Below are 10,419 nucleotides of genomic sequence, written 5' to 3' on the forward strand. Positions count from 1 at the left end.
CACAAAATGCCCTCAACTACCTATACGAACAATCTCCCAAAAAGTTAACTGATTCTGTCAATCCACACTCACCACAATGTCGCAAAACAATAAGCCTACCACAAGATCTTTCCCATATCATGGAGAGAAATAGCAAAAAAAATGGGTTATCATTGTCTTTGCTCAAATAATAAGATGTTTGCTTTTTTTCTTTGTTTGTGACTCAACTATTCTGAGAAAATATATTTACCTTTTCTTCTTTATTCTTGTCAATTAAGTACACACGATATCCATCTGTAATCAAATCTACGTCTTTTTCATATGCCAACATATTTTCTCCTTGGAGCAATAAACTAACAGTCCTTGGTTAAACCCGTGTTTTAAGCCACTCAAATTCAACCTCTTCAAACAGTGAGTAGGTATTTTAATTGGCAATAAAGAAACGCAAGGGGAAGCAAATTAAGATGTACAATGCAAGGTGTTAGCAACTATACCTTCTGTTCAGTTCAATCAAAAGACAACACACACTAAATGCTAGTTCAACTAAAAATACTACAACATGAACAAGGTGGAATTATTCTTTGTAATCAGAATAAACTAGAGATAACATACAGTTAAACACGTTTAGGTGGTGCATATTGCACGCGCTCCTCTTCACATAAATTCTGCAGAAAACAATAGGATGAAGAATATATAAGAACTACAACCTTAGAAAGTTATGTTCAACTACTTAGACAGCAATAGTAAAATGAAACATTTCAACTACAGGGCTAAAACGGGTCATGTATGCATTTTAACGTACTAAATACAACACCAAAAGATTCCTGTTCAGGCATTTCAAAGGTAGATTTTGAAAATAATTAATGCGCTTCAAAAAATCTCCCCCCAGCCCTTCAGGATGTAGGACTTGTAAAGCTACTCTGCACCCCCCACTTTGTTATACCTAGCTACATTATCAACAATTTTGGATATTAACAAAACCCATGAAATCCAAGAAGGTGCTACTATCTCATCTGAGATATATATACTTGAGTGAAGAGTCCACTCCTTCAGCAATCATCTAAGTAGAGTTGTCTAATCAAGGGGAAAAAATGGTTGTTGCATGCGACTAGGAATCATAAACAAGCAATCTGATGGTCTTTGGCAAGTACATAGGTAAAGAGCCCATTGTGTGTATGCACAAAATTTTATTAGAAGAGGAGATTACACCATCAATAGAAGTGCAAAGGAGACTCGAGCAGAAAATGAAAGAGGTTCAGGGTGAAGTTTTGAAATGGGTGAGTCTAGTACATGTGGTATTTGGTAACAAAGAAAGGAGGTACAACAGTGGTAAAGAACGAGGAATAATGAATTGTTGCCCTTTATTGACCAAACGTGAGACTGATTGGCACGGCATAAATCCTAATGTTATCTTGATGGTTGCTGGGGATTTTAGACAATTTTCATTGATAAAATGAAAGAGACAAATACGCCAAAATACAAGACATTCAATGAGAAGACAAAAATAAGGGGCAAACAAACTGATGAAGAATACAAGCTAAATAAGACGAAAAACCTTCAACTATGAAGCACAAAAAACTGAGAGAGAGAGCCCCCATGAGAATCCAAGAGACAAAGCGAATAAAAACAAACCAAACCAAACCAAACCAAGAGAAACATCAAACCAAAAAACTCACAAGTTGCATCTGGACTTGAGATCTTATATAAAGATCATGATCATACAAGGATTGAATGTTTTTCAGATGATGATTAGGTTGGACCTCGAGAAGATAGGAGATCGACCTTTGGATATTGTGTTTTTGTAGGAGGAAACTTGGTGTCATGGAAAAGTAAGAAACAAAATGTAGTTTCACGTTCGAGTGCTAAGTTGGAATATAGAGTTATGGCACAATCTATATGTGAAATAGTGTAGATACATCAACTTTTATCTGAGATGGGCTTTAGTGTTACTGTGCCAGCTAAACTATGGTGCAATAATCAAGTTGCTCTCCACATTGCATCCAACCCAGTATTTCATGAACAAACTAAATATACTGAAGTGGATTATCATTTTATTCGCGAGAAAATACAAGAAGGGTTGATATCTACAGGATATGTGAAGACTAGAGAACAATTGGGAGATATCCTTACTAAAGGAGTAAACGGAGCAAGAATAAGTTATCTATGCAACAAGCTGAACATGATTGGCATATTTGCTCCAACTTGAGGGGGAGTGTTATAATATATACTTATATTGTAATTATGATTAGTTGTCCTTTATCATAATTTTATATCTCCTAAATTAGGGTTTCTTAGTTGCCTATATATATGTGTGTGTGTGTGTATATGTATGTATCTACAACCTAATTAATGAATAAGGTAATTATTCTCTCCAAAAGTATTGAGAACAGTTTTAAAGCGACTGACGAAGAAATCAAAAGATGAGTACAAGATTCTTCTAAAGCATCAAAATTTCTCTCTTCACAGTCGAGAACACTGGGAACTTCGTTCTTTCGAGAATAATGTAGAGGGAAAGCTTTCATGTACCTTGGCTTCACCCAGTTAGAACTCCCTGTAGGATGAATAGATGATGAATGCTTAACTTCATCCACAAGCTCTTCTTGTGGAGAAAAGTCATCTATGGGAAGAAAAGGAGTACGTACCTCAGGACCATAGTCATCTGAGTCATTCAAAGTAAGATCATGCTCTAAGAGAACCTTTGGACAATCTTCTAGTTCATTCAACTTGCCATCATTTGACAAAATAAAAGCTTCATCTTCCATTACCCTTTTTTATCCTCTTTAAATCAATCGAATTAAAGAAGTCTTCATAAGATAAATCGATGTGTAAGTCAAATTTGATATCAAGGTACCTCTTGAGATCATTCTTGTACCCTATTTCACACACCACAATATTGCCTACCTTCCTCATTCCCCTAGGCTTTATTTATAACCAAATTCCAGAACAAACTCTCTTAACTAATTACTAATATTTCTTTATAATACTCTAATAGCATTCCTATCAATATCATCAAATAAAAGTTGCAATAAAATATCAAGAAGAGACTGCTTCCACATCCCGTATGGTACTTCTGCATTTAGGAGAATGCCCTTTGATCTTTGCTATGCACCGCACCCATCACATTACAAAGGTGCACAATGGTGATCTTTTCAGACATGGTCAAAAAGTGCATTGAGTTATTTAAGGTAGATTTCACGATATTTGAAGTTTTTATTCAATTGTACGTAATGTCAACGAACAAGTAATATCTCTAGAAAAGATAAAATGTTATTTCAAGACATTTTGAAGTGAAATTATTTGATGGGTGGGGAGCGAATTTCATGGGGCCTTCCCATCTTTGTACAACAATAAATAATTTTGCTATTGATCACATGTCAACATAGGTGAAGGCAATTACTACTCCTACAAATGAAGGAAAGGTAGTTCCAAATTTTCTCAAAATAACATTTTTACAAGATTTGGGATGCCATGAGCAATCATAAGTGGAGGGTCACACTCCAACAAGCACTTGCAGCACTCTTGGCTAAATGTAGGGTAAGACATAGGATAACTTTAGCCTATCACCCTCAAGCAAATGGACAAATAGAATTTTGCAACAGAAAGGTGAAAGACCCTTGAGAAGAGAATGCACCATTCACTCAAAGATTAGACAAAGAAATTAAATGATGCATTGTAGGCATGTAGGACTGCATTCAAAACTCCTCATGGGACATCTCCTTACATGCAGTTTTTGGCAAAACATGTCACCTTCTAATAGAGTTGGAAGATAAGGCAGATTGAACAATGAAACTGTAGAATATGGATCGACAAGAAGAGATTGAAGAATTGAACAAGATGAATAAATTATGAAATGAGGCATATGAGAATGCTTGAATTTGTAAGGAGAGAACCAAGGCATGGCGCAATAAGTACACTAGAAGATAAACTTCGTTTGAGTCAATAGGTGTTGCTCAACAATTCATGCCTCAAATTATGCCCATGAGAATTGAAATCTAGGTGGTTGGGTCCTTTAACAGTAGTCCTGATGTTTAGTTTTTGAAGTTACAGTCAAGAGAAGCCACTGAATTTATTATTAGGTCACACTTACACAACACAAAGAATCAAAGAAAAAGAACAAAAATAGAGAGTGGGAGAGAGAATTAAATAAGAATAGTAAATCAAATGAAAAATCCTTAACCAGAAACAATCATCCAATGGCCATGGATATTCCTGATGGCTTTGGTACATGATGAACACAGAAGAATGAAACATGTAAACATGTCATGGTGAAATTTATGCTACGTAATGACTGTTTACAAACCTGCAAATCCTCAGGGAGGGCCTCTGAGACTGCAAGAGTGTAACAACCGGGAACGAATCTTCCTGCAAGATTGGCAGGAAATATAAATTCAAAAATCAAATGCCAATAGAGCAAACAAATTACAAAACTAAAAGGTTACAAGCAAGAAATTTAATGAATGATTATAGTTAGGTGAAAAGAAAGCTAGTTAAGACAACAAAATTTGAAGAGGGAAAGAAGGAAGGAGAAAAAATGAAAAATAAAAAAATATATAAAAAAAAGAAAAGAAATGTTGGTTTCATCAATTCCAGGTACAACTCAACAGTTGATACAATTGTATCAACGTTGATCTTATAATAAAAATAAAGTCCATTGCTCCAAACTGCTGACCTTTTCATTCAAGCATACAAATAAGTAAACTAAACACTATAGCGCATGCAATTCATTATCCACTAACAAAAATTTGGGATGTTGGTCAGTTTTCAGGCGTTCAGCAGACACATAGCAGTTTCTTACTATTTTAATTCAAAGGATATCAGCAAGTGGACAGGTCCGTACTTAAAATGAACAACTGTTCACTGTCCTAATATTAAGCTCGGAATACATGGATAAATTCCTATATTGAAAAAATGACATCCTTTCTTTTCTTCTATCTACAAATGTTCTTGAAAGTTGAAACTTGGCCACGGAAGTTAAAAAGTCAGAGAGGAAGACATTAACCGCTAATTGAACAACAAGTACTAAGGTTAGTCAATTCTTTGTCAAAAACAACATCTTTAGTTACAAAACATTAATGGGACGGGGTGAGAAAGAAGAAAGAGCCTCATATGGTAATAATTAGCTTTACCAATTCGCAGCCATCTAGCAGCCCAACTTCTGGCAGGATCCATGACTGAAATTATCCTGCAAAATATGAAAAAGGGTACAACAAATGTAAGTGAAATACAGCATGATCATAAGCTGAATATTTCTTCTTTTAATACTGACTGAATCTTTTAAGGTTTCATGTACAAATTTTGTAGATTTTCATTGAAATAACTGAAATTATATGTCATGTCCAAACTTCTATCCAAGGCACCGTGGAAGCAAACTAGTTACAAAAAAATGACAAACAGTAACACCAGAAAAGAATACAGGAGAAGAAAATTATACGCACCCATTAAAATTAGGAGTTGTACATTCTACAACACGCTCGTGGTCTTCGTCCATCTTGAAGAATGGGCAATTCTCACAGCCCGATTCTCGGAACTGTTTGCATGACCAATACTCAATATAACAAACAATTCCGGAAGTTCAAAGATCTTGAACAATTAGAGATTGAATGCAAGCATTCATAAGGACAACCCAAGCTTCTTGAAAATAGGAGACTGCAGCTCACCTGATCGTAAGTTTTGACAAGACGACAACGAAGACAAGCTCTGAGCTCATGCCCGAAACTGGTAGGAATTTGAGCAGGTACGCTTGCCATTACTTCCGATCCCTCCCTGCTAGTTTCCAATCACCTACTGGATCCTTCTGCTGATTACTCTAACAACATTAGTAATTCGATGTATGAGGTGAGATTCCCCCACTCTAGGGAGGGAGAGAGAAAACTTTATATAAATGAAGAAGTTACTTGGATGTAGCGGCGGCAGCGCGGCAGTGGGTCGACGGCAGTAATGTCCGGCGGGCGGCGTCAGAGAGCCGGTGTGCACAGCATCGGCAGAAAAGAAAACTAGGGAACGAAATTACGAATGGTAGTACTGACCAAGAGAGGAAGAAGGAGAAATAGAAATACGGGCTTCAAAATAAATGGTTCAAAAACCAATTTTGGCCTTCTACCTCTAACAATTTAGTCCTAAAAGAATGCCCTTAACCTTGTCTTACATTTTCAGAAAATGCTCCAATATTTCTTAAATTTACAATATTGACCCACATATTAATGTATTTATTAAGAGAATGACACAGTTTTTTTCTCTCTACCAGATGTATTTATGCGATAGATTGTTCTTTATCCTACTTAACTTAGGATTTGAGAATACTTATAATTGAAAAATATATAGAGTTCACTTGAGAATATTTGTACTTGAGTTGTAAAACTAATTGGAGGGTGTTAATTAAATTCAAAATGCTACAGTCATGCGTCGTGCCATGAGTAATTGTAGTAATTGTAATTAGTGGCAAGTTAGGGCCTACTATTTGCAATATGACCATTTTTAAAAGAATTACAAATATTCGACATTCTTTTTTCCCTTTTTTTCTTCCCTTCTCCTTTCCCAATTTTCCATTCTTTTTCTTCGCTTCTCCTTCTCCATTCAAATATTAAATTAATTAAATACCTAATCCAAAGCATGATTCCTTATTTATGTAATTAATATTTAAATCTAATTTAAATATTTTCAACTCTAAAAAATCGTTTAATTTGTTAATCAAATGTTAATTATATCGAATATAACAATCCAAAATCCTAGACCGAATTTGAACATTTCAAATTCTCTCAACACGTTATTTTAAGGTTTAATACTTTTATGAGCGAGTGGAGAGACCTAATGAACCTACAGATCATGAGCTCCAACAATTTGAGATTAATTGGCTAAACTCTTTTAAAAATTAATCAATATTTGTTAACTATTGAGCCACTCCACTATAGTTCAGTAGTTGTACTCTCCTCACTATAGATATATTTCTGTACACTTGATTTAACCATAATCAGTAAATCAATCCTTCACAGGTTTTCGTATTTACAGCTAGGTTAAAATTACCATTTTACCTATGTAATACATCTTGCTCCTTAAGTCTCCACTAATCCTCTAATGAAGGTTTGTGGTTCTACCAATAAACCGAGTTCCTCTAAGCCATAGAGAGGGCAGAGCCTCTTTATTCAAGACCAAGAGTCAGTACTTAAGGGAACAACCTATTTGCTAACCCTAAAACGGGTAGGAGTGAATTATATCTTGCAGGACTATGTCCCCCAGCTATCTATCCGGTCTTACCCCTAAAATGGGAAGCTTATTGAGCGGCGATATTGAGCCACTCTCACTTATGCAAATTAAAAGATAATTTTGAATAAACAAGAGTTCATAGTTAGCTCAAGATTGAGATCGAGTTGCCTTAAGTCACTGAAATAAAATACTCTGTTTTAACAATAAACGGTCGTTATAAAGAAAATGGACTATTTTATAGTCCGATCTTATGCAAACATCTATTGCATAGGATGCTCCCACTTGCATGTCTCCACATGAACGAATATAGGATTCGTTTGTATCAATATACAAAGCGAGCCATATCCATAGTGTCCCCAGGATAAGGTACCAACCCTATCCATATACATATAGACCATTTTGGCTATATACTAAAACTTGATTCGAGAGAATCATAATATCAGTGATGAACTTGTATTAACTTAACTAGTGAATTGAAAGTACAAAATTAGAATTCAAAAGAAACTTGTAACTACAAAAACTCGTTAGATAGATGAAAAAGGAATACAAAATAAAAGACTAAAACAATATTGGGAATTGAAAAATTGCTAGAACAACAAATAACTCAACCTGAGATGTAGCTAACACATCCCTTGGTCAACCAACTTCCTCTTTCATGGATAGCTGGGTCTTAACGTCATAAATCTTGTTGGGGTTGATGCCCTAAAGTCTCGTGTCCTGTCATTTGTAAATAGATTATACGAACGCTTGTGATGTATAATATATGATATTTTACTTCACTTCTTGTTTTTGCTCATATGAATGTTTTATTTGCTTTACCACAAACCAATACACTAAAATCTCTGGTTATCTTTATGTAACTTAAGCATATATGTGGTGACATACAAGTGGATCATGTCTTAAGTGATAACCAAAATGGTTTGTAGCATACGGATGCCTCTTTCTAAAGCTATTGTGTATTTGATATTCTTTTCTTTTCTAGAGATCTACCCAACTACTAAGTAATGCAATTGCACAACAAACTGCAATTTCGAAATTTGCGCCAATTTTCTTCAATAAACACGAAAGTTATAAGGAGAAACTCCAAGAATCATGGATCAAGATGATTTTTAATGGTCTCACTCGAAATATTTTCATTTTCTCACAATGCTCAGTGAGTGGTGGTTTTATACAAACATAGGTTTAATTTTAGAAATTCATCTTTGGGAATACAATTCCACAATCAACAACAATCACGTAAAAAAATGTAATCTCCTCAACCTGTCAGCTGGACAAACCTGGCATGATTATGTATTTTTTCTGGGTATTCTCCGCGAATAACCCGTGATGAACAATGTGAACACAAGCTCAATACCCTATAACCCGTCAACTTGTACATGTCGACAGTTCTTGTTAACAATCCTAGCCAGATACTCTGAAAATCTCAGTCAAGCGTCCCACAAGCATGCTAACAATATCCCGAATATGAAACTCATTTCCTAATGCAAATATACATGCATTGTGACAACAACACAAATCAAATATCCAGACAAACATATTTCCCGATCATGCCAGTATTTCAAATACAACCTATATATATAATCATATATATATATATATATAGAAATCAACCATACAAATGATGGAACAACCACTCACCTTGGTTGGTTAGGAACTTTCTTCTCCGAAGTTCCTTAGGTTTCCTTGGTTTCCCTTTTTGAACCCTAAATTCCAGATTCAATTATAAGCTTAGATTACTCATAGTTCTAGATCTTATTTTAAGATTCTTTCTTCTGTAAACATGTTTTAAATTGTCTCAGGAATCTTACCCTAAAATCTTAGCTTAGAAATTTTTTTAGTTTGGCCGGAATCATCAAAACATCAAGACTGGCCCAAGCTTACCTGACAGCTTAACCCTTTTATCTTTTTCTCACTCTCCAACTTGATTCCTTGGAGCTTCTTCTCTGTTAGCCCTACCATGAAAACTAGACTCTAGTAGCTTTCAAGTGGCTTTAGAATCACTCCAAATGCGTGAGTTTTCTGGGAGATATCCTCGTTCCAAATTGATGCTACTTCTAGACTTCACTGTTCGACAACATCTCCTCCTCTTGGAACCTCTTGACCAATGCATGGTCTTGCTACCAACGCATGTATTCCTTCATCAACGCATAGTCTCCTCCAAATTAGCCTTCATACATTCTTCCTAATATCCTTTGAAGAGAATTCGAGTTATAGTCTGAAAAGAAGACCTTGGCCCTATTTATAAGCGTCCAAAATCTCCCCCAGCGCGACACCTCATGCTTGGCCGCATGTCCAGGTGTCCTTTCCCTACACTATTAATGTAATCTTCAGGCCATCGTAATCCAAATTGTCTTCCTCTTCTTTAGCCAACACATAGCGCTCAAATTTGCATGTCTTCTTATGCATCCACCTCACTTGCTTGAAACCCAAGATTTCTCCCCAACAAGCCACATGTCCGGATGATGACCCCAAATGTGTCCATCTAATATCAAATGCATCCATCCAACCTTACCTTGTGCATGCAATTGACGCTACTTGGTCACATATTCTAGATGCTTGCAAGGCTCATCCTTGGCTGTATATCCTTCTCTTTCACATGGCTTACCTTTGCCATATGCGCTCAATTAGGATTATGACCAACACTCTTCCAACGCATACTATTTGCCTTATCCTATGCGCCCACATGCCCTCGGATGTCCTTGGTACATAACACATCACCAACGCATAACAATCCTTAAGTCAAGCTAGGTCTCAATTCAACACCTCATGGTATAACTTACCATCGCCCAACCTCGCTAATGCATCCCCTATGACCAACGCAGTTCCAGGTACAACACCTATATCCCAGGCACCATATAGGATGGCACCAACAGAACTGAAGGAGTTAAAAGTTCAGTTACAGGAACTTATGGATAAGGGGTACATTAGGCCCAGTGTATCGCCTTGGGGAGCGCCAGTCTTGACATAACTCGAATTCTCTTCAAAGGATATTAAGAAGAGTGTATGAGGGTCGATTTTGAGGAAACTATGCATTGATGAAAGAATGCATGCGTTGGTAGCAAAACCATGCATCGGTCATGAAGTTCCAAGAGAAGGAGATATTGTCGAACAAAAAGGTCTGGAAGTAGCATCAACTTGGGACAAGGAGTTCTCCCAGAATACTCGTGTATTTAGAGTAATTTCAAAGCCGAGAATCTAGTTTTCATGGTAGGGCTGCTGGAGAAGAAACTCCAAGGAATC

At 36.2% G+C, this 10,419-nt stretch overlaps 1 protein-coding gene across 3 annotated transcripts; it reads right to left on the bottom strand.

Moving 5' to 3' along the window:
* Positions 1-357: 357 nt before the first annotated feature.
* Positions 358-6,069, bottom strand: LOC120072765 (transcription elongation factor SPT4 homolog 2). 3 transcript variants are annotated; one of them, XM_039025264.1, is made up of 6 exons: positions 5,874-6,069; positions 5,637-5,785; positions 5,415-5,506; positions 5,106-5,161; positions 4,280-4,341; positions 358-644 (listed from the first exon to the last, which is right to left on the bottom strand). In XM_039025264.1, the coding sequence occupies exons 2-6, from the start codon at positions 5,724-5,726 to the stop codon at positions 594-596; spliced, it is 351 nt and encodes a 116-aa protein (XP_038881192.1). In that variant the 5' UTR covers positions 5,727-5,785; positions 5,874-6,069; the 3' UTR covers positions 358-593. The 3 variants fall into 3 exon arrangements, with proteins under 3 accessions (XP_038881192.1, XP_038881183.1, XP_038881174.1); XM_039025255.1 differs by having other exon boundaries at positions 5,637-5,776; positions 5,874-6,068; XM_039025246.1 differs by having other exon boundaries at positions 5,637-5,773; positions 5,874-6,067.
* Positions 6,070-10,419: the final 4,350 nt, after the last annotated feature.

The sequence above is a fragment of the Benincasa hispida genome, chromosome 1 (assembly GCF_009727055.1).
Source record: "Benincasa hispida cultivar B227 chromosome 1, ASM972705v1, whole genome shotgun sequence".
NCBI lineage: Eukaryota > Viridiplantae > Streptophyta > Magnoliopsida > Cucurbitales > Cucurbitaceae > Benincasa > Benincasa hispida.

Bases quoted from the DNA above. Each gene is read 5' to 3' on its own strand.
- LOC120072765 (XM_039025264.1), bottom strand. From the start codon at position 5,726: ATGGCAAGCGTACCTGCTCAAATTCCTACCAGTTTCGGGCATGAGCTC. The intron at 5,507-5,636 runs GTGAGCTGCAGT...TCATGCAAACAG, and splicing joins TTGTCAAAACTTACGATCAG to TTCCGAGAATCGGGCTGTGA. The intron at 4,342-5,105 runs GTAAAGCTAATT...CCAATCTTGCAG, and splicing joins TGCTAGATGGCTGCGAATTG to GAAGATTCGTTCCCGGTTGT.